Genomic DNA, 16376 nt, shown 5'->3' with positions numbered 1-16376 from the left:
CAAAGCAGGGACACAATGTCCAGGCTTCTGGTCCTTTGTGGAGTACGTAACACTGCATGACAGTTGGACACAAGCAGGGTGAGAGACCATATGGAGGTGAGCAGCTGACAGAGTGAAACTAATGCAATACTCCAGACAGGTAATTAAAGCTGTGCTCAGCCTCAAACTCTCAAAGATGGTAATTCTTTAACCAATAAAAGAGATGCCAGGAAAGGACAACAGTGAGTGAAAGTACATAAGCAAGAGTGTGTGCAGGACATGGAGCACAAGTGTTTTCCCCTTTCCTCCTCTCAGGTTTCTCCCACTGAGAACCACTACCTAATGGCCTGAATTTCTTTTAAGTCTGGTCACTCTAAAAATAAGAACACAGTCAAGGCCAGTATATAGAGAACAAGTATAGGAATCCTACCTTTTAAATCCTAGATCAATGTTTTCTTACCTCTCTGAAGCAGTGATTGATGCCAGCTTTCTCACACCTTTTCCTCACTCTATTACCATCAAGTGTCACTACTTCTCTACCCTACTGTCCTTGTCATACTGCTTCCCACCTCTTCCTCAGTGCTACCTGAGATCCAGTTTCATGGGGAGCCATAAAGATAAGGACAAACGCCATACACCCACCTCTGGGTAACTACAAGCTTTGTCTCTAGAAGCAGCATCTCAAACTTTTCCTTTGAGAGAATCTCTTATGGCCTTTCAGATAGCATGGCAAAGAAGAAGCACATGTTCGACTTAAGAAAAATTAAAATTAACACAGCTTGCAGTGACTTTATTAGAGGCTGAAGCCCACGTAAAATCTGTTTAAATAATAAGCAAGAGATGTTTGCGTTACATTACGCAAAGGATCAGACTAGATGACTCCAGAGGGTCCTTCTGACTAAGTTGTGACAATACATATGCTAGAGAATTTTAAAGATCAGGGTTATTTCCCAGTATGAATTACATTATTTCTTGTTTTAGTTTTGATCTTCTTAAACTAGACAAACCCCAAGGGAATATTATACACACAGCAGCCCAGAGCCTGCCTTTAGATACTGTCCAAATAACATATGTTCTGACCAAGGAGATAGAAATACCTCTGTTTTCATTAATTCTCTATTAAGAATCATAGGATTCAAATTGTTGATTTTCAGCATTACCTCATGCTGGGCCTCTCACTGATTAATTAAAACTGTATATGTATAGGAAAAAGAACAAAAAAGCAGAACTGCTTTAGTTTGAACCAAGAGCATCCCTGATAAAAGAAACGGGCTGCTGTTCCCAACTCCTTTCCATAGGTTGATTGTGAATTGTAATCAGACAAGATCTCCTTTTTCAAGCTTCCAGAATCTGGCAAACATGTCTACTGCACAGGAAGTCATATTTATAGTTGCATTACAACTTTCCACAATAAACCAATTCTCCTATAATCAGAAGTTGTCTCTAGGCTTGCTAAATGAAAGATATTTTCCCTTGAGATTGCAGCCTCTTAACAGAAAGCTTCAAAATCTACAGTTAGTAATGGCTGGGGAGAGAAATGCACAGTTCAGTACAGCCCCCACATCATTATTACACAGTAAAGACATACCAGGCTTTTTTTATTTCAAAACAGAATAAACAACTCTGAAATCCTGGTATTGCAATGTGTGTTAATTACTCTGTTAAGTTACCATTTAATTTTCAGTGTGTGTGTGTTCAGCTGACCTACTTTTTACTATCTAGCTTTAAATTCTTCTTGGATATAGACAAAGAGCTTCTACTATATAAGCCTTACTACAAACTTGGGCAGGGCCTTTGAGCATGCAGGTAAGAAATCTGAAGCTATACATTGCCTCATTTAAGGGAAATATATTTCAAACTTCTCCAAATTACTACAGGTGACAGTTAAAAACTTGCTTGTACATATTTACTATCATCCTTCATATAGAAAATTATTAAGAAAAACCCAAACACCTATTTGAAATCTTCAAATTCTCTTCCAGCAACTGTATCAGAGTATTTAAAAAGGCACAGCACTAGCTTTGGCCAAGAATTCCCCCTCCTCCCTTAAATACAGAGAAAAAGAATACCATTTTTTAAGGAATATAGAGAGATTAATACTTTACCCAAGCAGAAATTCTTCAAAACCAAGAAGTCAATGCAAAACTCATTCTTACCTAAAATTAGAAGAAAAGAGAGAGGAAAAGTATCATCCCTTGGAACATTACATCTTCAAAATAGAAAGAATTCCTGAACAAATCTAAAATAAGTTACACGAGAACAGGAAATTGCAATTTCTTTGAAACAGTAATTAACCTGTAGTGGGAAGCCACTACAAATATAAACAAATAAGTAATAAAGGAAACCATATTAGCAGAGGGAAACCTGTCTTGAAGCAGCATGACAAGGGAATATAAAAACACCTTGCCTGAATTGCCTCTGACTTCCCCTGCCACTGTCTACCTGCAAGAGCTCAGACTAAGGCTCCCACAGTGAGCCAGGAGCCAGGCAGCAACAACCCTGAAAGGGTTCTGAACTACAGGCAGGCCACCAATAAACCAGGAACAAAGGCTCTGCTTCTGAGAAACACCTGACTGACAAAGAGTCTCAAACAAAATGCAAGAAATCCCATCACAGAGGCGCTGCCCAGGCCCTTCTCAAAAGCCAGAGGAGCCAAAGAAAGGCTCCAGGCACAGACCTCTGAACTGCTGATCCACTGCAGCACAAGCATGGACCACCTCTCTTTGACAAGCAATGCCTTCATGGCACAACCTTGAAGCATCATGCTTACCCCCTGAGGTCATAGTTCTCTTCAATTCCACTTGTACTACTCAAGGATGGTGTTTTTGTTTGTTTTGTTTACTTGGGCTTTTTTTTTTTTTTTTTTTTTTTAGTTTTTGTTTTGTTGTGAGTTTGTTTGTGTTTTTAAAATTTATCTTATTTTTCAACCCTGAGATTCCCCATATCCTTCGGGATCCTGTAACGTGAGATTGTTGAACTGATGAATGGATACCAGCAACACCCAAAACCTGAGAGCAGATTGGAAAATGCATTTCTATGCACTCTCCCTGGAAGATAAGATACCAACACCCAAGTGAAATAATTTGCTGCAGGCTTCCTATAATGCTGGTACTAGCAAAGGCCACCGGAAGAAAGGCATACACAGCAAAAATAAAATACTAAATCTTCATTGTTTTGGAGACTTCAAAGAACTTTTTCTGAACATGTAGGACTCTGATGTTGTCCTTTTGCATCACCCTATGCATGGTGATCTTTGGCCAAACAGAAAATAATAACTACTGAAATACCTGGATGATCCTAGCAAGCTTTTGAGAAAGGTACCTAACTGCACACAGAAACACGTGGTGGGTGACCTAGGTGTTATCAGATAAGGTCTCTGAAGCTTGACAACACACCACAAATGCCAAACAAAGAGCACGTGCAAAAGGCACAGTACTCCTTAGGTAAACCTAGACTTAAGTAGCCCAGTAAAAAAGACTGAGCTACAGTTATAGCCGTTTAACCCACTTAGTTATTTTGGCTTGGTACATTTGTTATCTGGCTACCTGAGCCAGGACACTGCTGCCAACATCTGTTTCCTGCCTCTCAGGTCCTTCCTCAATCACAGCTTCCTCTGATTTGTGGGCTTGCTTGAGCCAAGGAGCCAGACAGAGCTTGCTCTCTCTCACTCTACAGGGCGGTTTGCTGCTTTGTGCAGCAAGAGGCAACCACAACCTGATGAACTGGAGGGTGGTGATGTCCTGCCTCATAAACCTGCACAAGTGAAGGCGCAAGTTTTATGGAACAGTTACTTTTTACACTCTTACTTCATTCAGTGTCTTTCAATTAAAAAAAAAAAAAACACAACATTTTAAACCCTTTTTTGATTATTTTTCTAGTGTCAAGCATGAAAGAAGAGGGGTTTGGACAAAAAGCAAAAAATCAGTTCTACAGCCAAGGCACTGGCTATTTCACCAGAAGAAAACAAAAGCCAGAAATACCATTTCACTGCTCAAACTGAAAGACAGATTCTAGAAACACAGCTTACATAAAGGCACGTGTCAAACTATATGCTTATTTTTTGCCTAAACACTGACTCACTGAATAAAATCTATGTTACTCTTTTATGTAAAAAGTTCCTTTAAAAGCAGGAAAATTAAATACAGACAACATTAAGCTGAACATGAACTTTTGCCATCCCCATTTAGGTAATTATAATCGGTAACTCCATTAGCATATGCTGCAATGTAGGTAAAAAGCAGGTACATTGCATTGGAGAACTTTTAGATATTTTAATGACATGTTTACAATCAGAATTTACTCATCTGGTGCATCCTTACAGATTAACAGATCATAGGATGTTTGTTTTCCTTTAAGATATGCTTGCAAAATGTTATCAGAGTGCACATAAAGTTTTATCTCAAGCATCGTTATAGCCTTTATTAGAAGTAGTTGAGCCTTTTATAACTAAGCTGGGTTGTTTTGGGGTTTTTTCTAGCTAATTATTCACTTTAACCACTCTTTTCTCTTCAGGCAATATTATTTCCAAGAAATGCCACTTTTCCACTTATCAGGGTTGCTTACATTCTACACAAATGTTATGCTCTCGAGCTTTCCTTTTTGAAAATTTCAAAAAGTACAAGGGATGATGCTGTGCTTGTAAAAACATTCTTTAGTAACAGAATGAGTCTCAAGGCATTTTAGTTTTCCCACAAGACATTTTTCTGTCTATCATTTTAGAATTTTTTCCCATACATTGTGTTCCTGATATAGGCTTTGGCAGGTTGCGAGATACGAGCTGGCTGGAAAATGATAGCCTGCTTTCAGCATATTCTTGTGAAGTTAAACATTAAGCTCTTTTTGCACAAGATAATTCAGACAGCAGCTCACACAGAGAAAAAGCGACAGTTTCAGCTGAGGAAAGCTGAAGTCCTGAAGGATGCCAAAGACTTTGTGACAGTTTTATAGAGAAAACAAAGGAATCTTGAAAAAATAATCAGCATTACTTGAAAATTCCACATGGACTTAATTCTGGTCTTTTAAAAGAGACTTGAGAATATGTGACAGTTAAAGGACACACATACACAAACAGCAAAACACATATTGTCTGCACATACATTGAGTCAGCCCTCACTAAGGGAATGATCAAGGTTTCAAAGTCTATCAGAAAACATGCTTGTGTTTCCATATCAGTAAGATGAATTTCCCAAATGCTTCATTAAGAAATCAATAGGTGAACTAAATTTGATGGGAACTCTTGCACCTGCAGCCCAAGGAAGTTTCAAAAGCCAGAGAGAGCAGCACAAAACTTGATGCTTGTATTTTGTAAGCTTTTATCCATACAAATACACAAGAAGAAACAGGAGACAGACGGCAGCTGACTCACGGTCCTATTGCAAAGCTCACTTATGTCAAAACACTATCACTGTTAAACCCGTGAACGTGAAAAATACTTCAGTTGATAAAAATCAGAATTCATGTAAGGACAGAGAAAGTTTCTAAAGCTGTCTGGATCACAGATATGTAATGGCACTTTTCATTTAGCCTTATGGTCAGCTATCTGCAAGAAGTGTATTGAATGTTTCATAAACAGTTTAAAACAAGAGTGCTTCTAATCAGATCTGGCAGGAAAGGGAGAAATGCATACATAGAATGAGGTAAGTGTGATCTTGCCCAGCTGAAGAACAGGGAATGGCAGAGCTTCAGGCCATGACTCACACAGACACTAAACAGTAGAGAGCTACAGATAATTCTCAGGTAAACTTTGCATGAGCCACTACGTCATCCTTCTCTACCCTTCCTGCATTAATCATGTCATTAGTAACCTGACGCAGCCCAAGAAGAATGTCTGATTTACAGGGAGCAGAGCAATGCTAACAGAACAAACCCTTTGGCAGGTCAAAAAAAGGAAAGACCAACCTAAATTTCATTTTAATTTGAACCACACCCTAAAAGAACATGGAAACTAGGAAAAAGGAAAAACAAAAAAAGGTATCTTCCCACCATGAGATTACATACTTCATTAAAAGTTCCTGATGAACCAGTTTACAGTATGAATATGAAGGATTTGCAAGAGTGCACAGATAAAAATCCAGTCCAAACATGTACCTAAACAAAGCAAAGGGGGCAGGGGGGAAACCCCCAAGCTTTCTTTTGAAGTTTTCACCACAGTTACGTAATTTCCATGTTAGTCTAGATGTTTTAAACATCCTTTATAGTGTACAATTGAGAACTAATTGTACGATGAGTACAAAGTGTACTGTTAGGCAAGATTCATGTCTCAGCCAGGTATCTTGGTTACTCCACAAAATATAAAAAGGATAAGGGGAATCACCAGGGCAAGTGATAAATGGAAAAATTCAGAATTTCTTTTAAAAATTATTGCTCAGTCTGAATTGATAACAGTCATTTTGATAAATGTAGCTATAATCTACATTACTGTATATGGCTATTTCACCTTAAATATCCGGTAAAAGTAATGGTCTCTTGAAGGAAGGGCAGATCACTACCATTCACTCTGAAGCAAATACAAAACCCTGCAGATTACCTTAAAAGCAGAATGGAATTATCCTTAGTTTCTTGAAACAAACAAAACTGTCACCCAAAGCAAGGTGTGCAGATAGTAGCAGCCGCTGTGTTGAAACTCAAGTCCACAAAAGCCATTTAATAGTAGCAATTTCCAGAAGAGCCCCACAGAAAATGTGTGCTTAACTCTAAGTGTATAGCAAACCCACTTCTTACAACAGTATTTTGTTCAGTTTCTCATGGCTTCATCTGTTTCTATGTCTTCCTAAGCAGACTGTCTATTTTCCTGATGCTTCCTTCCCATTGAACACTTCTTTTTCCCTCACTTTCCTCTCATTTTATCATAGCAACAATTCTGTGAACTGCCAAATTAATTTCTTACCTTTGTGACTTTGAAGCACAGGGCTGCAGGTCTACTTTCCATCTTAAAGCAAAGCTCTAGAAATTGAAATCTCCTTTGTCTTTGACCCTCTACAAGAGCTGAGCTGAAATAGCTGAAATGTGTCACCTCAGTTAAAACCAGCTAACCATTTTGTTCCTGCTCATTATTAATGGCATCCTTTTTGCAATATTAAAAGTAGTGTACAAAATATGACCAACTGTACAGCTAAAATGTTAGCACAATAATCACAATATTAGTGGAATGCAAAATAACAAAGAAAATCCAGTTTGGAAAGCTTCTCCATCATGCCATGACACTAGCCCTAAATCTCTTAATGAAAATTTTAAAAGAGATGTTTTGAAAGTTTTCTAAACTTATGTAAATAGTATGTCCCTTTCCTGGCTTCTTACTTTAAAGCTAACAGTAACTTGAGAGAAGCAAAAAATTATTCTGTCCCTGGTAGTTGTTCAATGTCATGTGCTGCAAAACACAGATAACCTCAAATCTTAAATAGGTAGAAATCTGCCTTACAACTATTTCCTTTGTCATCACTCTTTCTGAAGGTCAGGTAAAGACTATGTGGACACTGTGAAACAACTCTCAGAAAAGTGTCTACATCGATAAACAGAGATTGCCAGAAAACAGTAGGTGTTTGTGCTTCATTCAGCAGAAGTGCTAAGGACAGTTTCACAACTTAGGTTTATTTTGGGAGGAGTGGGGATATCTGGCTTGTCTTTTTTAATTTAAGACTTGAAATCAAAGAAAAGATTTAGAGATACAATGCCAACAGCTTAATGAATATTCTGTAGTGTATATAAGCACCCTGGGGAAAACCTGCACTCAGATGAACAAGAGATCCCATCTTCCCCTGCCCTGAGGAATATAAACCAGGCTCACAGTTTACACCTAATTAATAATGGCTTTCAAAACAAACATATTTCAGAAATATCTAGCAAATACTCCTCTTCTCACTCTGCATCCAAAACTTTCTCTTGGAAACAAAAGGCCTCTTCCTTGACAAAGATTTCACGGGTCTCTTCCAAATCTGCCAACAGCTTGCATTACATAGTGCACCTAAAAACTTTAAACTGACCTTTGTCCCCTCTGAGAAAGCTGTCTGTTCTAAATGGCCCACACACACTCAGCAGAAAGCCAAAGTTCACAGAGACTCTTTCAAACACGTTAGGTATCTGTCCCATGGAGAGAGCCTGTGCATGCCTCCACACACACACAAAAGGGTGAGAAGAGCTTTCTGCAGTGCTGAATATCCCACAGCACATATCTGTGTCCTTAGAGGCTTCTCCTTCTATACCTTCCTCTGTGGCACTGCTTCCTTTGCCAGTTCAGGCTGCAGAATGGCAAGGAGGAGGAGCACTTACAGCCCACTAAGGCTGCACACCTACTGACGTGAGACTGAAAGCTGCACTTTGCCAAAGGGAACTTGCAGTGGAGCTTGCATGGCTATTATATACCCCTTGCAAACACACAGATTTTTCTGGTGGTGGGAAATGAATTTTACACCTTCTGCCAACTTAAAAATCTATTCCTAGTGAAAAAAAAAAAAACAAAACCAAAGCAGACAATGGCTACAAAGACTCCAGAGGAATGTAATGACTGCAACAAAAGGCAACAGCAGTAGTGTGACAAGGGTTTATTAATGGATCAAAAAAAAAGCTCAAATGACTCAGACACAGAATCAAATCCCAGCAGGATTTCCTTAAATCTCCTTCAGACACTGCAAGCCTTCATGCAGTTCGTATTCAAGCTCTCTCAGGATCGGTAAAAAGAAGGCTCTATCGGGTCTTTCACCTCTTGATCAGAAGGATGCCATACCAAAACAGGGCAGCATCACTACCCCCCTTACCAGAGCAGAAACAGGCTCAGAAGAGTCAAATGGTACCCCTCTGAAAGCAGGGCAGAGACTAAAAGCAGAGCAGACACAACTACCAGAGGTGCAATGCAAATGGTTTTCTTGAAGCGATTGTAAGAATTCTGTAAGAAAATGCTCAAGAGGGTTTGTGCAACTACTACTCAAAAAGCACATAAATGGGCTGTAAATGTGGAGAGGCGACAACACTGGAGAGATTTCGGTATTTTATCCCATTCATTAAGGAAGGCATGTCTAACCACCCTAAACTACAACCTTGCTCTTAGGAAACACTACCTACCCTTGCCACTATCAGGAGTTTCATGCACCCTATGAATAATTTAATATTTCCTTTTGGTTATTAATTCACATGTAGGTGTCATTCTAAGTACGCAAGAGAGAGCAGGGTGTTATGATTTTGATAATTTCTACGTTTCACAGGTAACTACTCACAAAATTGACACCTTTAACTCATCTATGCCAGGCCTTATCTCAATCATCCAATTTAAAAAGCTCAAGAAGGTGAGCATGAAGGTAAAAACATTAATATAACAAAAAATCTCAAGTGCTTGGATTTTTAAAAAACCCCACCAAATCAATTCAGAAATCCTACCCTTTTCATCAACAAATTTGCAGATTTTTAAACAAAGCTTTCTAAGCAGTAAGCCAATATATTACTTGATGTTCTGTGTGCACGATGAAGAGCCTTTTATGAGGACAATCACAACAGCCTGGTTTTAATTTCTTTCAGAATACCAAGACAAGTGCCAAATTCTTCTATACATTTGATGAGGAGGTAAATGCTTCAGATGCATGTCAAAAGATGCAGGAGAAAGATTAGAATATACTGAGATCAAAAAGGGAGAGTCACAGAACTGGCTTGAATTATGGACTGAACAGAAACAAAATCCACTTTTATTGGTCAAAACCAACCCGGTACACTTTGAAGAAAAAAAAAAAAAAAACAAAAACTTAAATAACATATTTTTTACATCACTGTTACAAGAAAACACATTATTTAAGTCGCTTGTGGTAGATCTCCTTGAAAAGCCAAAGAGACAGACTGATGGATTGACATAATTTATCATACCTTGCACTGCTACATAATTTTGTAAGGTGAATATTTACAGTGCATCTCAAAAAGTTTTTTGTTTTAACCAACAATTAGTAAAACAGGATTATAGTTTTATCTCCCTCCTGTGTCTGAATCAGAAACTCTTTGGTAATTACAAAAACTTTCTCCCTTTTGACTTTGAGAATGAATTCCCTGCTTCACTGTCAAAAATTCAGAATTTAAACAAGAAAGCCACTACAGATCCAAAATTTTGTGCCTCTAGCATTTAAAAGCAAAGATAAATAAAATGTAAGTGACAACACAGGTTCATCTGTAATTTTAAAAACTCAAACAATGTTTCTTTTGTTAAAAGGTGTTATTGCAGACTTTTTGGTATTTGTTATCTTATTGAAATAGCCAATAAAAAGTGATCAAAACGTATATTACCTGAAAAAGTTTGAGGCAGACAAATCATGGGAATACTTGAGATTACCTGACATTGACATGGAGACAATTCATCACATCCAGAAAGCAGTGGGAAATCAGCATAAACTGGTAGAACTTTAGAAATCTAAGTGTTCAAGAAAGAGTTATCCAGAGCACATAAGCTAACCCAGACTAACTGGTGCCTTCTCCCTCTGCTCTGTCATTACCCATCAGTAATAGATGGTTCAATACTAGAGATGTATTATGCGGTTCTCCACTCTTGGCAATAACTTCCAGGAACAGCAGACAAATATAAACTATAATTCAGTTTGAAACAACTGTGTGTGTATATCAAATGAGTTGATACCAGCAAACAAGAAAAATATACAGGTCTTCCTGTATCTAAATAATCCCATTTTCCTTCCTTTTCTTTTCTGTTATATCCTTGGATCATCTTCTAAAAACACAGATCATACTTATTTTATTCCTCAGCATGTAGCAGGGCTGAGTTCAGTTGTACTCAGGTCTTCCATCCAGCCCGCCTTTATCTCCTCATGCGCCTCACCTGAGGTCCTATGTCACATCTCTATAAAAAAGCCCAACCTCTGCTAAAAGGCCCAGCCATTCAGCATCTCCATGATCCCTGGCCATGAGCTGCCCTTGTCAAAAGGCCCTTCAAGGTCAGTGATCCAGCTTCACAAACAGGCGTATTTCCAAGGAGGAAATTACTACATGAGTTCCAGCAGCTAGAATTTGTTCACTCCCTACCAACATAAATTAATATTTTTTTAAACTATAGAAGAATATGGGGGAAAAAGTACAGAATAATCAAATTTTTAAATGAAACAAAGAGCAGAGGCTAAATAGCAGTGTTTTTTTTAATATTTCTACAGGCTAGACTTCATTTCAGTTAATCATATTATTCATGTGCAGCATTTTAAATGGTAGAATCTTTACTGGATCGAGTCTAACTCTTAAATTATTTCATAAAAATTTATCAAGCTAATGCTGAAATAAGAACCTCTGCAATCTAAATAAAAAATCTCTCAAGCAATATTTATTTATGCTTATTTAAAAAATAATAATTTATGTTTGATTTTTACTGCAGATTTATACTGTAAGAGGCACAATTCTGGAGACAACTAAGAGGAAATTTAGGGGAAATATCCCTAATCATCAGTAGAAGAGCTCTGAACTGGTAGGAATTATTTTTATTTGCATGCTTTTAGTGGGTACTTCTGAAAAATATAAATAAAATATAAGCTTTCTAATGTTTGACCTTTTCAGTACAATGAAAATAATAAGAACCTGTATATACAGGACACTGCAGATAACTTGGTAGATTGACTAGTGAAAAATGTTAAATCTTTCAAAAGCAAATTCTTTTGAACTGTAAGTCAGAGAACGCATTAGGGGAAAAATGAGATTTTGTTCTGCTTACTAAGGAACTCAGTTGATTAAATTAGTGAAAAGCACATTAGATATCAAATCAGTAGATTTGTATTCCTCCTTTACCACTTTTTCAAGTCAAAGATACCCCTTAAAATAGTAAACAAAACTATCAAAAATTATGTGAAGCCCCCACATGTTTAGCAAGTAGGTTCATACAGCCAGCAATATCATTATATTAAATACATACAGGGGTTACCAGAACTGCTTTTGCCATTTGTACATTAGAGCAATAAGCAATATTTCTTCTGGACTGAAATGATGTTTCTGTAAACACATCTTGGAATTTCACTGATTCGTTTAAATTAATATGGATCTTATGGTATGTGGCCCTGGGAGAAAGCACATTTCTGATGTCTTTTCATGAAACACACACCTTCCTGAAACACTTCCTGTCTTGCACCCATTTTTGGATATTATCACTGTTGTCTGACAAGAATGAGGTCAGCTAGGATTTGTAGCAATACTTTATAGCAGCTGTCCGGCATTTCTTTGAAACTCCACAAGCCCTTAACTCCTTCACTGCCTCACCAATATAGGCATTGAAGTCTTGCAGGAACTCTGGAAGAATAATGACTTTTCAAGGTGCTGAATAGTCTCAAAGGGTTTAACAGAGGGAAGTAAAAGATTGAGCTTTTCAGGTGAGCAAAAATGAGCAAGATCATGAAGAGGGATGAGAACTTAAGAAGTGTTACCACCTCTGTGGCAGCCAGGGATGGGGAGCCAAGACAACATGATATATACAGAATGAAGAGACATACTGTGTTTGAAAAACAGCAGAGAGACACCCAGGTTTAAAATAGTCAGGTTTATCAGCATTCTCCCACAGAGAGCCACTTGGCTGACTCTCCACAAATAAAACAGTCCATTTGCTCAGTAGCACCAATAAAGCTGCACTAAAATTGTATAAGCAGCAAAGAGTACTCTGAATTTGCACAGAACTTAGTTATAGAGTTACACAACAAACTTCCATGCCCAATACTCTAACAAAACTTCCTGATGTTTTAAAACTAGCTGTCTCAGGTCAGGCTGACTGTCAGAAACCTTTTAAATTCATATAGGAAGCAGCATTCACACAATCACTAGCATGAGCTCAATGCGTGAATGAATCCCTCAGTAGTAAAAATTGATTTGATCTGTACCAATCATGCCCATATTTCCACTAAACAAGCCAAAATCTGCGCCCATGTTACACTGGCTGTGGGAGGGCAGACAGAGCCACAAATATACAGTATGGTATCTGGCATACAAGCTTTACTTCTATAAAAGTGAATTATTTTTAAGTTTCACTCCTCCTCCACTCAAGTAAATTTACTCGCTATCAGTTTCCAGAACTGCACTGGGCAGGGCTTCCCTTGGAGCAGCTTTAAGATGATACAAACTTACCATGTCACCAAACCCAAGTTTCTCTGTTGGTTTTCCACACATTGTGTATGAGCTGTGGAGGAGATGAGAACAGTTCTATGCTACCCCACAATCTCTCCAATTCAGGCATTAGAAAAGGTTCTGAGAGAACAGCAACTAGGAGTGCAGAGTACATGTTAAAAATGCTCAGCTATAAGACTGGTGAGAGACTGTTACCATGCAGCACAAATATCCTGATAAAAGAGATAGCCACAGCTTCTTACTTTCCTTTTTCTCTGTGTTTACAGGTGTTGCACACATCTGCCCCCTTTATGTACAGTTACCCTAGTTTGCAGCTTCTTCCAAGAATACTGTGATGACTTCATGATTTAAATCATAATTTAATTACAATATTAAGGTTGGCATAGTTTTAAAAGACCAGCATTCCTCCCTAGGCTCCATACAGCTCACACTTTGCAGGGTTTTGGCAGCAAGTGACTTAGCTCATCTGTTATCAGACTGTGAAACACTTCAGAATGTACAACAGATCTAAGAAAGCGTTTACAAACTCGACTTCGGGGGAGAAAAAGATTTAGAAACAAATCTTTCACAAAACTGAATCAGTGTTACAAAAGTCTCTGTATGCCTCTGGCAGCTTCTGTTCCCACCTGAGGCAGGGCGTACCCACACGTAATGTGTGTTATATGTGTGCGTGCAGGTCTGCAGAAAAGCCTCCATGCTGCCTTCCAAATGGCAACTTTTCAAGAAGCAGCTGCCACTGTGCACCTTCTTGTGTACAGCAGCTCAAGTTTAAAGCTGAGAAGCAAGTCAACACATAAGAAATTAGCTCAGCAAAATCAAGAAAAACACAGAGAATGAAAAAGTAAGCAATTTCCAATCGCTTCTACTGGCCCATGAATTAAATGAACAAATGCTTAGGAAGCAAATAACATTCAAATGAATGTTCCTTGTCCTATCATGACAGTTTCTGATGAATTCAGTTACAATAATTAGACTAAATATGTATTTAATTTTATTATACATAATTGAAAGACAAAATAGAGGGAACCAATTAAATTATAATAGACCAGAAATATTTTGGGGCTTGAAACAATTGCAAAAGCTCACATGTTCCTGGAGACTCATACAACAATTCAAATTAGTTTGTCTTGGGTATCTAACAGTCCAAATATAAGCAAATATATTCTTTGGGGACAAATTATCTTTGATGATATGGGGAAAAACTTACAGGCAATCTTACAAGCAGGTTACATGATTAATTTTAGCTTTTGCTTACTGATGAATCATTGACTTCATCTTAGTCTAGCTTTAAGTGCCTATAATTGGCCATTTCATAAGCCTATTGTGAGGCTTATGCACAAGTACCCTAGTGTTAAAGGGGAGAGGGGTGGGAGACAGGACAACATGGGAAACCAGTTAGGAAGGCTTTGTGTGAAAACCCAGTCTGAGAGACACAAAAGAAAATGCAATAAAAGAAACTCTAAGCTCTCCAGCTGCTTTACCTGATACATGCAGGTTGATTTAAAACGTTCACAGCAGCCTCCAGCAAAGTATCACCTATCCTAAAAGACTTGTAGTTTGAGGCATGTGAATGTTCACTGGTTCATTCAGTTGAACAAAAGCAGACAGAAGCAAGAAGGAAGCCTGAATGATTTTGCCAAAACTAACAGGAAAGCAACCCCTGACAGTTTTGGTGTGGATTCTGCTCTGGAAATATAAGAACCAGGAAATATAAATAAGGGAAAAAAATTCACAAAGTCTTATGAGGACTGCAAAATAATTTCCACAGGAATGCAGAGGAAGTCTCATCCCTTGTAATACCTTAAACTAGATGGAACAAAATAGTGGAAACTAACCCAAGGAAAAAGCTAGTACTGGCAAGTAAACAGGCTGTATGGAATACTTTTTTTTTTTCTTGCATCTCTGACTTCTGCTAACATTTTTGTGGCTCTTGAAGTAGCAAGGTAGGAGCTCTGGTTTTTACTCATTAAACACAAGCCAAAAGCCTCCCACAGTTCCATTTGGTAACTTCAGCTTAACATGCTCAAATATACACAGACTTCTGACAATGATTCAGTTTCCCACTCAAACATAAACTATGCCAAAAAACACCCAAGATTATTTCAACTAATAAACACTTGGTTAAAAAACATGGCAAATCAACTTGGTCTTTATATCAATTTAAAAGCCTCTTACCACAATCATTGCCTGAACCATAATGTGCTGCAGGAAGCACCAGAAGAAAACAGTGATTGATAACATTCTCACAGTGTTCCTGTGACAGTCATCACTTCTGTGGTTGCACAAAACTTAGGACCCTGCACTTGGAAGAGTGATTCTCTTGCACTTGACTTGCACAGTAAAATCATTTAAGGATGTCAATGTCTTGACTCCTGAACACTAGGATTTGGGACAAATACTGTGCTAAAATTCAGTTCTTAAAACCAAATAGATCAAAGTCCTGTATCCTGTCATGGTGCATAGTTTCAAAGCCCTCTCAAAAAGCTGACCTCTGATTTAACCTTCTTAGGCATCTCTTCACAAGAAATACAATACTTGAAAATATGTGCACTGTTACTCCAACTTAATACAGTTGCTGTTCAGTAGCATATTTTTTTTCTTTGTAAAAAAGTGGCATTTGAATTTCAGATTTTTCCAAATTCCATCCAACTCCCCTACTAAGTTTGTATGTTGAGTATTAAAAAGACAGCCAAAGCAAAAAATAAAAACAAAAATTTCAACACAGGGACACAAATGAAGTGCAAGGTAACTTGTAATACGCTGGATTTATAGATCCTGAAATTGTTTTCTCCAGATGGTTATTCTTTCCAAATTTTCACAGTAGTGCAGAAGGCATATCTAGTATGATTAGCTCTTACCCAAGAGGCTTTTCCAATGTAAGTAACATCTCTAATAGACCATTCTGATGAGCAATAAAAGAAAAATAAGGCAAATTTCCAACAGACAGATGAAAGGAATACAGCAGAAATGTATGTCAGGTAAAACACTGATTGGAAAACCATCCACAGTAGCTGTTAGAGCAGCTAAAAGCTGTTTTTTTCTAATCAGGACTGAGGCAAATTTGAGAGGCTATACTGCCCATGAGAGTAAGTCTTCTCCACAACTACCATTCTGAAGCTAATAATGGACAAATAAATACTAAATTTGCTCAAAACACTTGAGACAAAAGTTCTTAGACAACCCAGTTCAACAGAAAACACATGTATCCAAACACAATGTCCTGTTCCCACATGTATTTTCTCCTACAGAATGGTGACATGACCTAAAATTTCATTCCCACTGAGAGAACGGTTGAGTACTCATGGAAAGATGAATCACTCTTCTCAATG

The 16376-nt window shown here is 37.9% G+C and overlaps 1 protein-coding gene across 4 annotated transcripts in view; it reads right to left on the bottom strand.

Moving 5' to 3' along the window:
* CMSS1 (cms1 ribosomal small subunit homolog) overlaps nt 1–16376 on the bottom strand; it is a 221382-nt gene that overhangs the window by 103980 nt on the left and 101026 nt on the right. The window contains exon 2 of one of the 4 annotated variants that reach the window (XM_053932635.1): nt 2085–2135. The exons of 2 other annotated variants lie outside the window; for them this stretch is intronic. In XM_053932635.1, coding sequence (XP_053788610.1) covers nt 2085–2135 — 51 coding nt within the window. Of the gene's footprint in view, nt 1–2084; nt 2136–10233; nt 10277–16376 lie in introns of those variants that run through there. One more of the 4 variants, XM_053932659.1, reaches the window with a different exon arrangement.

The sequence above is a fragment of the Vidua chalybeata genome, chromosome 2 (assembly GCF_026979565.1).
Source record: "Vidua chalybeata isolate OUT-0048 chromosome 2, bVidCha1 merged haplotype, whole genome shotgun sequence".
Lineage (NCBI taxonomy): Eukaryota > Metazoa > Chordata > Aves > Passeriformes > Viduidae > Vidua > Vidua chalybeata.
The sequence above is the reverse complement of the archived record's forward strand: the minus strand, read 5'-3'. Positions and strand labels throughout refer to the sequence as shown.